Here is a 14,516-nt window from a genome sequence, read left to right as displayed (position 1 = left end):
ATGCTGGTCGATACCTTTTGTATCCGTAGCTATCTAAAGGATGTGTCTCTGCCCGACATACGTTATGCGAAGCATAATGGTGCCTGAGGCTCTCAAACAAAGAGTATAACTGGTTACTTGCCCCGAGCACGGAGTGTATGCGATTAAGAGGGCCAGCCCGATGAGGCTGCGAGAAAGGTGGCTAGAAGGCTGCACAACCTTGCTTACAAGTTACTGTTAAGGTCTGCAATCAAGCCCAGTGTCAATTTGCGTCACGGCCATGCCTTTTCTTTCTTAATCTCCACGACCTAGTCCTACACAAATCACAATGACAAAGGAGCATCTGTGTATCTTCCACATCAAATCATCTTCGCATCACAGATTCTATTTCAGAATGGTATTCGGCACATAGCGTGGCATCGAATCCTCCCACATACTATTCGTGAGAACCGTCTTGTTGGACCCATCAACATTCATGATCATTATCTGTCCATATGGCTGGAAGGTATTGTCGTAAGTAGCAGCCTCAGCCTGAAACCCCCACATTCCACTTGACCACATAATGCGTCCATCCGCAGTCCAAACAGCGTGAGCATCATTGGCCGGCGATGAAGTAAGTTTTGTAAAGTCTGTACCGTCAGGCCGGATGATGCACACTTCATAATTCGAAAACTGTCCCCTCTCAGGTAGGGTCACGTTACGAGTAAACAGAATCCATTCACCATCCGGTGAGAAGAAAGGGAGATTGTCGCGCTCGGTGGTCAGAGTGGCCGTTTTGTTGGTCTCAAGGTCAAGCACGCGCAGCCCAAACTCCGGCTGGTAAACACGGTAGACAATCTTCTTGCCGTCATGCGAGTAACTAGGGAAGCCAGCGTTAGAACCAGAGCTAGACGTGTTGGTGGTGAGGGCCTGATAATAGGAGCCGTCGGACTTGGCTCGGTAGATGTACCCGGGCTTGGATAACCGACCCTGGAACCAATAGCCATAACCAAAGGTAACCCATTTACCATCCGGGGACCAGCTTGGCTGGAAGCAGCCGGATTGACCTTCAGTTACGGATGCATAGCTGACAGGGTCGGTCAAGCCTTTCTCAAATGTGTCGAACGGGATGGTGAAGTCGTGTTCGTTAGGCTGCATCACCGCGATAGATGAATTGCCTGGCGTGCCGGTCTGTTTCGAGTTAAAAACTAGCATTCCCTGGTCTGAGAGATCGGGAAAGACATCCATGAAGCGGTACTCCCACTTAGAGTCCCAGGTGTACATCTTCTTTTGCAGAGGCCGGGTGGTCCAGCCGGTTTTCTCGTAGACAACATATTTGCCATCGGGGCTCCAGCTAGGCGAGCGCATGCCGCCAAGGATTTTGTTGCCATTCGTATAGTGAATGCCCTCATTGCGTCCTCCCTTAAGCAGGTAGCCAATGGTATTATTGACATACTGGGGGTAAATCTTGCATCCGGAGGAGTTGGTGTGCTCGATGCGATCCAAGCCAGTTGCAAAGTCCACCGAGACAATCTGGTTGGATGTGGTATTGACGTTGTACGACGAGCGGGCATTCCAGGTTTGTTGTAAAGTCATCGAGTAAAAGATAAGCCGCTCGCCGTCGGGAGAGAATTTGGGTGTTCCAAAAGACAAGGCCGGCTCACTGTATACCTGCCTGAACCCCGTTCCTCGCGGAGTGATGGTGTAGAGGGACAGGTTTTGGGTATGTTCCCATCCGATTCCATCGTCGTGACCAGTCCATCCTGTGTTGATATCTGAAGAAAAGACAATACTTTTCCCATCAGGAGACCAGGTTGGAGAGAAAAATCCACTCGGTGAGTTGGGATCACCGGTCACACCAGTCTGGTTTGTGAGATTGCGAGTGGCACCCGTTTCAAGATCCGTAATCCATATATTGGAGGTATAGACGTCCCGGGTAGACGCATAGGCGGCGTATTTGCCATCGGGAGAAATAGAAACTGCATCCTCGACAGCAGGGGTAGCAGCAATTTTTCTGAGGTTACTGCCATCGACATCGACCATGTAGACATCGGAGTTACCGTCGCCGTTGCGCTCGGTGGTGAAAGCGATCGATTTTCCATCCGGAGCGAAAGTGGCGTGGTATTCGAAGACTGACTCGTTGCCCAGCAGAAGGCGCTCACTTGTGCCATCAGCATCGGCAATGTATAGCTGCGATATTGAGGGATTGATTCGGTTCATCAACATGACGCCCTTCTGACTAGGATCCTCTGAAGGATGCATTGCCTGGGTGCGAACCATAGGAGCAGAATTGGTATCTCTAGTCTCCATGCGTTTAGCATAGGGACAGTTACCGGCGGAAGTATCTACCCGCCTGGCATAAGGACAGGCAGCTAGGCATGCTGCTGGGCCTATAAGGGCAAGAAATAAGAAACGCATGTTGGGTATCATGCGCCGAAAAGATGCGTGGATTCCTGTCAGAGTGAAATCGAGCATCTACTCTTTGACTCTTTATAATCCCTAGAAGATGACCAAATGTGTTTACTTGTGCGAGAGTCCGCAACGCCGTATTCTGCTATATCTCCTAAAAGGCCAATAAGCATACTATAATTTTATATGGTAATCCGGTTGCGACAAGCTGACGCGGCGTTGGCTGGTCAGCAATTAGTGAATAATTGCGAAAATAATACTAGTTGGTTAATTGAAGCAAGCATATTGACTGAATGAAGAAATCAAAGCATCAGCGAACGCGTACTCTATGCAACAGGCTATCGGCAAGTTTCAAGTGGGATGTTTAGCGAGGCGAGATAGTAGGGCTACCGAAGACCGAGATCGCGGCGTCGAGCGGGACCAAATACCAGTCTCCCAAAATAGGAAATGGATGCTGTAGATTCATGTTTCATAGAGCTCGTCAAGCTCGGAGAAGGATCAAATTGCTTAAAATATCAGAAGATCTGCGGTGGGGCAACACCTTGTCATTAGTTATTAAAAGATCTACTCTAACTATACTCCGGAGTACAGTCGGAGATAATTGCGTACAGAGTACTAACCACTATCCGGACCGTAATACAGGCACCGGCCAGAGTATCCACCCTGAGATGGAATGATAATTTACATGGCTGTCCCGATTAGGTTTAAAGGACCGAGAAGTTAGAGACTCGCAGCCCTGAAGAGATCGCCAAGGTAATCCCGACGGGCCCCGCCTCGGTGATAGTTTATTGAAATGCAGGAACAACGTTTCAAGGATAAAATCTAGGAATGATACAGCCAATGAATACCAGGACTATTGTGCTTACGATTCTGTCGCAGCATATCGTATTCGTGTAAGATTTTCTTAATTAAAACCGATGATGGAACTAATTCTTCTGGCAAATAAGGGCAAATCCCCCTTTGTTGATCCTATCTAATTCACACTTGCCTCAGATCAATCCAAGTCTAAACAACCATCCTCCACGCCAAAGCCACAATAGCTTAGCTCAGAACAGTCATGTTGTTGGACAAAGCGGTACAGTTGATCGGAAGATTAATCGGAGGGAAAGTACCGCCTGAAGAGAAAGCCAGACTGCTGTAGTTGTATGTCGGGCTGAGCATCATGATCTGGCCAACTGTGGTACCGTACTTCTCGGCGAGGTCCTTGTACACACCCCACTTGAAGGAATAGGGTTGAATAATGCACTGGCTGGGCGAGCACTCGGGGATTTTGAGGAACTGCCCCACTGACAAGGTTTCATTGGCGGGTCCGCTGGCGCCACCATGTGTGGCCCCGGCCATAAGAGAGTCGGTCGTGATGTTGAGACGGATTGCAACCTTTTCGTAGGTGTCGCCCTTGACGGTGTAGTACAAGCGAGGACCGCCGTAAATGCAGGTACGGGTCCGTCCCTCGTCCTTGATCAAGCATGATTCGTTGTCGGGGGTGCAGGTCTCGGGGGGGATCAGGAACAATTCACCAACATTGGGCGGGATGTTGACATCAGCCATCAAGTTCTGGCGGCCAATGTCACAGACTCCGCGCTTGGTGGCACGCGCAATGTCAAAGACAGTGGTGCCTTCTTTGGTGATATCATAGAGATAGGTGGTGGTGTTGAGGGCGCTCGAGTTGCAGGCAGCAGCAACGGCAAAGCTCGAGGTTCCCAAAGAAAGGAAAGCCGCAACAGTGAACCAGATTCCCCTCATTGTTGCAAAAATTGTTGCAAGGAAAGAATGAATGTAGAATGGATGTAAGATTTAAGGACAAACGGCACCAAAGAAAGGTATTCCACGGGGAGATTTATAAGAAAGTGAACGGCGATCCTTTACCAAAGAAAGAAATAACCCATGGGACGTACTCTGTAAATCGGGACTACGTACTTTGTGTCGGACTGCGTATGAGTTCGTCAGTATGGTCCATAGGGACGATCACACTTCTTAGTGCGAGATTCTGCCACTTTCTCTCTTTATACAATACACCACCATATGTGCTATCACAAGTTATATATAGTTATACGAAAGTGCTCCAATACACCCCCACGCGGCTTACCCTATTGAATTTGATCCATCATTATGTGGCTTCTTTCTTTTCCCTTTTTTCCTGTGATTTCTCCCTCCTGTGTGCTTGGATATTCTATCTATTTATAGAGCTCATTTGCTACATTACTCGGGCTGCACCAGGCTATATCTAGGTAGATTCTGGTTTTGCACAAAAGTGGTAATACGGAACGAGTTGGTATAGCCATTTGCTTCTTGAAGCCAAAGAGCCGTGCAGCAAATCTAAACCTAGGGCAAAGCAGCACAGGTCCTCGGTCGTCGGTCCAATGGGCAGGAGTCCCTCGGCTGCTCAGTAGATTCAATACTGGTAAATGAAAAGATACGGCCTATAAGATTGGCCATTAGTGACTTTTACTCAAAGCCCCCAGGACTTGCTCTGCTATAGTAGGTGTCACGGAGTACGGGCATTCACCAACAACGCAAGATGGTTGTATACTTTGGCCTGCTTGGATATGGGGCAGGAACCCCTTCGCACACTAGATAGTGCAGCGCTGGCAAGCCCAGCTTCTTTCTTTCCTTCTCCATGTTAGTATTTCGATAGAAAGTCTACCAATAAATTTATATTGCACGAGGCCGTCACAAGAGCTATATCTTCCCCGAGCACCCCTGGGCTGCCTCCTAGCTGCCAGGAGTGGCCACGGTGACTTTGCAGAGTACCATGAGCGCTTTAAACATGGCGAGGCCTCACTGACATGCTCATGTGGCCGCAGAAAGGAGCCCTTCCACTTCTATTTCTGCCGAGAGGGTCGCAAATCAGCGGCACATCCATGGGGCCAACAACCAGTAGTGGACATCCTCACCAAAAAGGCCGGATTCACTGCACATGCGGATTGGCTGGGAAAATCACAATTTTATACAGCCATCTGCAGAAGTCATTAGGATGCTGAAGGCATCAAACCTGGGAAGCTCCAGGCCTACCTCTGGCTCCTTTCTCCTCTCCTCCTTCTTTTTCTCTTTCCCGTCCATTTCCCTTTTGTTCTTCCTCCCCTTTCCCTTTTTTTCCCTTCGGTTTCCTCCTTAAGAAACCCCAAGATGCTCAGTTTGTTTTCTAACAGCTGCAAAAACCCAAACAGCCCCCGCGCGGGAAGCTACTTGTATTTAGATGATAGATGGTAATTTAGCTAGTGAACAGGCAGTTCCGATCTGCCTGTCGTATATCCCGCTCCGGGACCAGAGCCTCACTACCTCAGATGGAGGACCCATCCCCGACGTTAAATAGTACACACACACACACACACACACAATGCACACATACCTGTGTACGCGCATGTACATTCGTTAGGCAATATGCATCTTTCCTCAAGCTAGTCCTCTCCATATAGACCTCATTAGTCCGGAATAATCGACTCCCGATTTCCCTTTTGAGCTACGATCCGAGAGACTCCGCTTCACACTTCAGTGTGACATTCGCATGTGAGTCACGTTAACACAATTTGAAGTTGGTTAGATGTGTAGAATGCAACAATAGGAAATATGATTATCGGTAGATATTTTATTTAAAAGAACCCCTCATAGGTCAGCACACCCATTCTATGGCAATCGTATTCTGTACCATGTTTCGTAGAAGACATGACACATGAACTTAACCCTATTTGAGTGGCAAAATAAAGCTCCGTATTAACTAGAGGCATCGAAAATGTCATCATTATGTATTTATTCTCCACCAGTGCTGTCGCTCCAAATACCAACTTAAGACCATGTTATGAAGCTATGAAGATCTCGTATAATAAAACTCAGAACGCCCCAATATTTTCAAGCTGGCCATCCATGTTACGGATATGCTCAGCCAGGCAGGTCTCATCAGCCACATATTCCCCCGAACTGTTCTGAAGATTGGCGTGAAGAACCGGTAATCGAGATGGCCCTTCTCTGCGTAGTTCTATGTTGCGAGCACTTTCAGTGAATCTTTTGCCGTTCCAGTTGAAGTGACCTGGTAATCGACATAGTTATTTCTTGTTCATATATTGTAATGAAAACAGATTGAATTACCGTCTTCGTTTCCGAGAAATCGATCGAGTTCAACCTCGTTGACTAGACCGGATCCTTCATCATTGTTGCAAATAGCAACTAGAGAGGTAGTTCCGAGCTTGGAGCTCAGATGGATATCGCAAGCGCTATCTTGAAAAGACATGGTTAAGATCTGTTTAATCAAGTATGAACACGTCTCCCAAGTCTGATATACTGAACAGCTCGTATATATACTTTGTATTGCCGTAAACCAAGTAGGTTAAGGAATGCATCATCATGATATGAGATAAATCCAATAAGCTAGCTTTATGACCGGCGCTTATGTCAAAGATCACCAATAATTTTGCAATGTCAGTGCAAAAAATTCCACATCGGGGACCAAATCAAGTTTAATGGGGAGAAATTATGTAAAGCAAGAGCAATGTATGAGCCTATACAAACTTTCTTGCCCGGACGCTGCCGCTTTTGTGCTGAGCCTCATGACAAAGAACCCGAAAAACAGTGAAGTATGATCAAATTCTGGCAGTGCACCCTTGCAATTCCAATGCTAGCTATGAGTCTGTCTGCTCCCGTTGGACTTATGGCCCCTTGGCAAATAGACAATGAGTGAGGGTGCAAATTGGAAGCGCATAAATTTTTGACGGTGCTGACATGCTTATGGTTATTGATCCGAGAAGACGGGAGTTTGGGAGGGAGGGGGAGAAAAAAAGGGAACCATAAGGGTCGAGAGATCGGAAGGAACGGGTTGGGGATTTGGAGCAGGGAGGTTGGTGATGAATTATCCAAGTGCGATTGACTACTTGCAAGCAAATCTCTCGAGGCTATATACCATCTAGTAGCAATGGACACAAGAGTTTATTACGGAATATGACACATTTGGCACCAACTACGAGTAATCTCTTCCATGGATTTCTCTAGCAATTTCTACAAATACGTTATAATCGCGAAGCATTTGAGCGCAGCCGCTGGACAACCATGTCTACAGCTTTCCGAGCTTCTAACCAACCGCTCCAGAAAGGGGGCAACGCCGTTGCAACCGCGATAAGCTTACGCAGTCCACACATTCCGCGCGCAGCATGAGCTTCTGGAATGTGCTCCCCAGGCTGGTTCAATGAGTAATTGAAGACCTCCAATGAAATCGGGCCCTGGTACCCGGTTGCAAGTACAGCAGCGGCAACCAACTCAACGGGCATATAGCCACCCCGAGATTGTTCGAGTGGAAAGAGACGATGGCCTCGAGACCATGGAAGGCGAGCCGGTATATCGGGCTCTGTCGAAAGAATAGTCGCAGGATTCATGAGCTCCGCATCGCCGCATTGGAAAAAGAAAATCCGATCACCCGGAACCGTCGCGACCATAGCCGCAAGGGAAGCAGTGAGAACCTCGATGGATTCTCCAAGAGTGGGGAATATCCGCCCATGTCCGTCGGGGTTGTGAGGGTCCGCAAATTCGACGGCGAGGATGTTGAAGGCGTCGACAATTAGGCCGACGTTGGGACGATTTGCGAATCGCACTGCCTCCCATGAGGATGACCAGGTGTTCCGTACGGCCCAGGAGAGGCCTTCGTAGCCAATTTTCAACATTGGCCCGCCGTCTGCCTTTGTAAAGGCCGCTGCCATGTCACCAAGCTCGGCTAAGTCCTTTGCAACCGTATTGAGATCAGACGTAACTCCACTGTCGGTGCGGATGTTAGCGCACATAAAGACAAGATCCGTGTCGAAAGCCCGCATGAAAGGGAAACGCTTGGCGACCAAGTCTAACGTTGCGCGGCGCTCTACTGGATCTTTAATGCCCTCGATTTTGCGGAGGGGTTGTGTACAGGCAATGCGCATTCCCAAGGACTTCACCAGGTTGCCGAGCTTGCGGGCGACTTGTAAGTTTTCTGGTGTTGCTTCCCACATTTGGTCCCCTGGCAAGCCATGTTCTTCAAGATAGTTCTCCCAGCACTCGTCAAAAAGGTCAATCCATCGATAACCTGCTTTAGCAGCTGCTTCGAGGCGGGATTGTAGTCGATGCTCTCTCCAGTTGCCGAGAGATAACGTGGCGATACCAAGCTCGTTGGCGACGGTGGGCGGCAACGGTTTAGACATCCTGATTCAATTGAGATTATCTGAAAATACGAGTCGGGATGGGTCTGTATGCCCGATCACTAACTAATATGTCATCCGGGGATGATTCTTTACCCCTTCCCCGACATGCCTCGGTCACTATTTTTATTGACCGGTCTCATGCGCCGAGATCCTCGCATCCACGCATACTTCTTTTTATGAGTCCTCAGAAGGACATATGACGTTCTTGCTCACAATGGAAATCCTGACCTCTCAACCGCAGACTATTTGCATCATACTTCCCTTGATCCTCTGATATTACTCTAATCAGTTACATCGGGCTCTGCTTAGATAACTGGCCCCCGGCCTCTTTTTCGGGCTACCTCTATACATATCATGCCTAGGAATTACCATTTGTGTCTCTGGGAAAAATCACCACGGCTAGAAACAGTTACTTCTCCATTACTTTCATCTGTACCAATAGAACATATAATCAATATCCTCCACTTCAGCATGATCTGATTAAACTCACCAGTCCGGGATATTGTATCCGGAAACCAGAAAGCTACTATAGTCTCAATCCTAGGAATTATTGCAAAATATAGCGTATCAATTAGTTGAATCTTGAACGCATTGAATTATGGTGGTTCCTTGGAGATATCCGAAACATCTTGAACTATTAATCAACCTCTTATACCAGGATTGTGTTGTAAAAACGACAGACCGGACAGCTTGCTTCGTTTAGAAGAAATTCCCAAAGCCGGGCCCAAATATTTCTCGGAAAAAGTTAGCAAAGTCTTCGCCAGCAAAACCATCTTTGTCCGATACTGCTGGCGTCAGAAACGGGTCCCAGCCTGAGACAAGAGGATTTCGAAGAGTTATATGTGATGTTGGAGCTTGCCATTCAGGCAACCCCTGACTAATGTTATGCGTATGGTCGTATGATGAGTCAAGCTGGCGTTCTCTTGTGTGCGATGGCTCTCTTAAACTGACAGCTCTAGCCCGTAAGATCATCATGAGATGTTGCCCTAGAAGTGCTGCGATACCGAAACGATGCGAAGGCGTAGTACCGGCACGCTGTAATTCCAGAGCTACCTGGCTTAACAAGGCAAAAAGCTCTATTTCAATGCCAATGCGAGGCCCGTATAGAGCGGGAAATATTTTGAGAGCTAGGACCGCTGCGTAGGATATCATTGCCCATGTAGGAGCTAACATACAGTACAATAACTCTCCCACGGCCTGTAAGTCTCGTACAGCAGTTTCGCAACAGTTGACAGCATTTTCAAAGCAGTCCTGTCGAATGGTATCCAGGTCCTGCGCACGAGCAACCGAGCCGCTTAATGGCAATGATAGGGTCCAGAGCCGTCCATGAACATACACATGGCGAAGAAAGATAATGGAGAGTTGTTCAGGTACGAGAGTTGAGGTATTATTTCTGGGCTGTGGAAGCCATGTATCGCACCAGTTCTGGAGAGTGGTATCGACAAGCTCCCGAACCCAGTGAGGGTTAGAGTGCGTGAACTGTACTTGATGTTTCAATTCGACTTGCAGGAAAGCCAATGACTTGCGAAAGATAATAAAAGCACTTGTATATTTGTCTGTCATGTCAGCTAATGGGTGCAACCACCATGTGTCGATAGTTCGAGTCAGACTGGTCTCTGGAAAGCTGTGAATTCGACCGCACGCTGCGCTGTTTGCTCGCTCCCATAAGAGAATTCTCAGCCAAGTTCTTTCGCGATTTCGGGCTAGTCGCTCTTCATATGCAGTATGGTCAGCCGAAGGCCCATGTATAGACCGTGGGGATGCCTCAGTCGAGCCTGAATTAAAAGATGGCATGTTATGACACTGCTGCGTATGAGAGCCTCGAAAGGACTGGGCAACGCGTGTGTACCTATGTGACTCGGATTCCTGGTCCAACCCTAACTCTGTGGCCACACCAAACGCATACATTGTGTATAACCAGGAACGCTCTTCGGCCAAATTTTTTGCTGGAGTGTTGGAGAGAAGCGAAATATAATATCCTTGAACGATCTCTACCGACTTGTAGCCACATGTATGCACATATCTCGACAGCATCTCGCCATGGAGTCGTAGACTTTCGGCGATTGGTGCTGAGGCATGGTCAAATTGGGACGTGATTGCAAGGATCCAAGTGAATAACAGCGAGGACCGAGAACGCACAAAATCCGGTGTATGAAGCATTGGGTCCAATATCCCATTCACTGGGTGTAACCGGGCAAAATATCTATGAGAATTAGAGTCTCGTGGCCTCCATAGAAAGGATCCAGGCTCAAATACCTACATGGAGAATAAGTAGTTCGCCTCTTCCATTGTGACAAGTTTCAGGTCTACTGGGTCTAAATCTGGACCGACATCACGTTGACGCGCCCGCTTACCCTCCTTGAAATAATCAAGTGACTGGTATTCACAATCGACTGGTGCTAGCAAAGTATCCAGTCCCTCCACGAGACTCGCTCGGCTTAACTGAAGTCCCAGGGAAACATAGCCGGGTCGGTGAAGTAGATGGTATCCCTCACTTTCTCCCGTCTTGCGACAGGCCTGCGGCTCCCTCATAGATGCTTTGCTATCCAAAGTAGGTAACATGTCGGTTGAGACTGGGCTTGCTTCCGATGTTTGGGCGGCATCGGATGCATAGGCCAGTAGTGCGAGAGGGTTGCTTATCGGTTCCTGGTTTAATTGGGATTTATCTTCTTCATGATCCACCTGTGTCACTGTTTCCCCAGGTGTTCTGACGGGGGGTCCTAAAAAAGGGTCATCGGTGGTTGAAGGGAATCGAGAATGGTCGGCCGACTCATATGATAGCAAAGATTCCAAAGTCGGCCTCTCGCTAGTAGAGAGATGACCGGCTTCATAGATATCGTCTATTCCACGCGAAAATTTGGCCCTTTTCTCCTCCGACTTCAGTTTTCGGTAAGCCTTTTCGAACCCGCGATAGCGACCCAGAGCACCTCGCCTCCTGCCCAACGGTCGGGGGTCCGGGATTTTGCAGGCACGGTTTGTCTTCTTACACCGTTCGCATGGCTCTCTCAAAACTTCTCCGCCACCTTGCGGCTCAGCTCGTGTACATTTCATCTGCCGCGTATCGTTAGTGACGCTCTCTTGGAGAGAAAGACTTGGCATACCTTTAGCTTCCGACATGCCTCACATGCGGGCGCGGTCGCTGTACGAGTCTGTCCCGGCGAGTTCCCATCTCTGAAACCTGTAGACGCCATATTCCCGCGTAAGAAGCGTCGAAGCCAGCGACTTGCGGCCACAATGTCAGCTTGATCGCGAGGAGCACCCCGTTGCAGGATATTCCGGGGGCGGGGTGTGGAGCAGTCAATGGTACGGGGGGTCATGTTCATACTTGGACACGTCAAGTTACAAAGTCCAGCTTAATGCACAATGAGCCGGGCGTTGGGTGGATGAGCTGTCCCCTTACGTATTGGTGGTTGATTGCAGAAATGCATTTACCGACTGACATATCGAGGTGGTCGGATGTATCAACGTACTCTCATAGGGATTACGATGAGCTGCCGGCGGTGGATCCACCCGGCCATTTAATTTATACACCGGATACCGAGAGTGGGCCTAAGATTGTTTGGCTTGTCTGCGTAGTTCGCCATGAGACGTAAGAGCTCACTATATATTTATTTTCGGAGCTTGGAGACTCTGAAGCTGCAAAATATGCCTTCAAGCCGTTTGAATTTATATGAAGCTAAAGTGCTACTCACACAATGGAGTCCATTGACGTCGACGTGTTAGTATGCGGGGGAGGGATGTCAGGTATGGCATGTGCCGCTTTCGCAGCACAATCAGGGGCCAGAGTGTTAGTTGCTGAGAAACAGGGTACTGTGGGTGGATCGTCCAATTACTCTGCAGGCATGTTGTATGTGTCTACATTCATCATGAAATTCGCATATCCTTTGCTAACGACTCGGTAGCTGGGCCCCGCAGACGTACGACAAATTGAGGTCCTGGGTCCCAGATGGAGATCCAGAATTGCAGCGTGCATGGCTAAGTGATTACCTCCCGGCAGTACAATGGATGCGCGAAAATCAAGTGCCTACAGCCGAGCGATTCGATGGAATCATGACAATCGGTACGTAGCTATGATTTACAGTTGGCAACCCGACTATCTGCAATGCTGATGCAGGCTGCAGGAATTGGCTTCCCGATCCAGATCTCTCACCTCCACAGCCTTCATCGCAAGCGTATCGAGTCAAGCAAGGCCGGTTCTGGCATTTGGACAAACACATCAGTTGTCAAACTCATCCAGAATAGCCCTTGCGCTCCAGGCTCACGCATTAATGGCGCCATTGTTTGTTGTGTACAATCCAGTGGCCAATCCACGTCATGCTACGAGATCAAGGCCAAAACGGTTGTCTTGGCCACCGGTGGTTTCCAGGGTTCGTCGAGCCTGACAGCCAAGTATCTGGGCCAGGGTGGGGACAACATTTTCCTGCGTTCGAACAGGGGCTCTGTGGGCGATGGGTTGAATCTAGCCATCGGAGCAGGAGCAGGGACAAGTAGGGGCATGAACACCTACTATGGTCATCTTATGGCTGCTCCTCTCCGATCAGATGAAGTGGAACCCAAGGACTATCTTCCACTAGCACAGTATCGTGAGTAGCTATTCCTGTACAATTGTTTGCCAGAAATTTAACGAGTCTATAGAGAGTAGGTATTGCTTGCTGCTCAATCAGGGTGGGCGTCGTTTCGCGGATGAGACAACTGGTGACGAGATAATTAACCAGTACCTTGCAAAGCAAGAGAATCGACGTGGATTTCTACTGTTTAAGTAAGTCTCTCCTTAGCTATGTGAAGTCAGGTTTTCACACTGACGAGCTATTTCTCCGGTTTTTAGCGAGAAAACCCGCCTTCAACACTGTGTATCTGCTTTATTTCCAAATGCAGGGGATGTCGACCGCCTCCAAAAGGCTCATGAGCATGGATGTAATGTCGGAGCTGCATCTACACTTGGTGAACTCATCGAAATTCTCGCACAATGGGGCGTGGACTGCGTCAACGCCAAGAGTACGATTGAGAAATATGATAGAGTGATTCGCCAAAAAGGAGAGAATGAACTAGGGCTCGACGCCCCTGTTGGCCGGGGCGGTTTACCTCCAGCCTCTTTGGTGGAGGGCGATGGTCCGTTTTATGCCATAGAAGTGCAGCCATCGTATGTAAGCTCGCGCTGTTTAGTATTAATGCATACTGAGATGACTTGCAGGATTACGTTCACCTATGGAGGAATAAATATCGACAAGCAGGGCCACGCCCTCACTGCAAACAAAACCATAATACCGGGTTTGCTTGTTGCTGGCGTCGATGCTGGTGGTTTCAGCAACCTGGGATATGCTGGCGGTCTTGCGCTCGCTTTTGTCACCGGTATTTGGGCAGCAAGAGAGGTGGCACGAGAATTGGGACTCCCCCTACCCCGTCTTCCAGTTCCAGATGCAAGAGACGCTGAGACTAAGCCAATCAAGGAGCGTCTGTGATGTAGTCTCGATTGATATCAAAAAACCTGCTCTTGTCTAGTAGGGCATGGTGATCACGCAGCCCATATCTTTTGCACTATAATTAGAGCTCAGCAGCATTCTTGCTCTTGCTCGAATATACTTTCCCCGAAAGGAAGATAGGCGTTCGGATCTAGGAATAATAATTACTCAGTTACACACGCACTAGCTCTGAAGACTAGCTGTTCATATCTTGCTTATCAGCTTTCATGGCCTGACAAGTATCAAGTCGGTAACTTCTAAACGCCAAACTATGGTGATGACCAAGGCCAATGAAGCTTCCAAGTCCAAGATGGTAATGGACAAGAAGTCCGATCCGTGAGACACCTAAAGATACCAAGATGGAAATGTAATCTCACCAACATAAAATCTAAGACCGTAGCTCGGAGTTTACTATATATGTATGATACACATTAGCAAATTTCCTCAAGTGATATATATTTTGTTCTGCAGCTCAGATGCTCGTTATGTTGGCACGTAAATGTCAACAATGGGAGCCGCGAAACCTGAAATGAACACC

The 14,516-nt window shown here is 48.4% G+C and overlaps 6 protein-coding genes across 6 annotated transcripts; 1 reads left to right on the top strand and 5 right to left on the bottom strand.

Moving 5' to 3' along the window:
* Positions 1–363: 363 nt before the first annotated feature.
* On the bottom strand, positions 364–2,376 carry EURHEDRAFT_399488 (TolB family protein; the record flags this gene model as incomplete). Its single annotated transcript, XM_040779929.1, has 1 exon — positions 364–2,376. The coding sequence occupies one exon, from the start codon at positions 2,374–2,376 to the stop codon at positions 364–366; it is 2,013 nt and encodes a 670-aa protein (XP_040642897.1).
* Positions 2,377–3,408: 1,032 nt separating this feature from the next.
* Positions 3,409–4,110, bottom strand: EURHEDRAFT_446686 (LysM peptidoglycan-binding domain-containing protein; the record flags this gene model as incomplete). The annotated part of the gene is made up of 1 exon (XM_040783626.1): positions 3,409–4,110. One exon carries the CDS (start codon positions 4,108–4,110, stop codon positions 3,409–3,411), a length of 702 nt encoding a protein of 233 aa, XP_040642896.1.
* Positions 4,111–6,194: 2,084 nt separating this feature from the next.
* Positions 6,195–6,592, bottom strand: EURHEDRAFT_446398 (CVNH domain-containing protein; the record flags this gene model as incomplete). Its single annotated transcript, XM_040783593.1, has 2 exons — positions 6,195–6,391; positions 6,451–6,592. 2 exons carry the CDS (start codon positions 6,590–6,592, stop codon positions 6,195–6,197), a joined length of 339 nt encoding a protein of 112 aa, XP_040642895.1.
* A 772-nt stretch (positions 6,593–7,364) lies between these two features.
* On the bottom strand, positions 7,365–8,519 carry EURHEDRAFT_492433 (sugar phosphate isomerase/epimerase family protein; the record flags this gene model as incomplete). Its single annotated transcript, XM_040785648.1, has 1 exon — positions 7,365–8,519. One exon carries the CDS (start codon positions 8,517–8,519, stop codon positions 7,365–7,367), a length of 1,155 nt encoding a protein of 384 aa, XP_040642894.1.
* A 699-nt stretch (positions 8,520–9,218) lies between these two features.
* Positions 9,219–11,710, bottom strand: EURHEDRAFT_446506 (uncharacterized protein; the record flags this gene model as incomplete). Its single annotated transcript, XM_040783610.1, has 3 exons — positions 9,219–10,722; positions 10,780–11,570; positions 11,621–11,710. 3 exons carry the CDS (start codon positions 11,708–11,710, stop codon positions 9,219–9,221), a joined length of 2,385 nt encoding a protein of 794 aa, XP_040642893.1.
* A 504-nt stretch (positions 11,711–12,214) lies between these two features.
* EURHEDRAFT_447708 (FAD-dependent oxidoreductase) lies at positions 12,215–13,978 on the top strand (the record flags this gene model as incomplete). The annotated part of the gene is made up of 6 exons (XM_040783686.1): positions 12,215–12,366; positions 12,422–12,579; positions 12,641–13,102; positions 13,155–13,278; positions 13,345–13,659; positions 13,711–13,978. 6 exons carry the CDS (start codon positions 12,215–12,217, stop codon positions 13,976–13,978), a joined length of 1,479 nt encoding a protein of 492 aa, XP_040642892.1.
* Between the last annotated feature and the right edge of the window lie 538 nt (positions 13,979–14,516).

This window comes from Aspergillus ruber, assembly GCF_000600275.1.
Source record: "Aspergillus ruber CBS 135680 unplaced genomic scaffold scaffold00002, whole genome shotgun sequence".
NCBI classification, from domain to species: Eukaryota; Fungi; Ascomycota; class Eurotiomycetes; order Eurotiales; family Aspergillaceae; genus Aspergillus; species Aspergillus ruber.
Note: the sequence above shows the minus strand (reverse complement) of the source record. Positions and strands in the feature narration are given on the sequence as shown.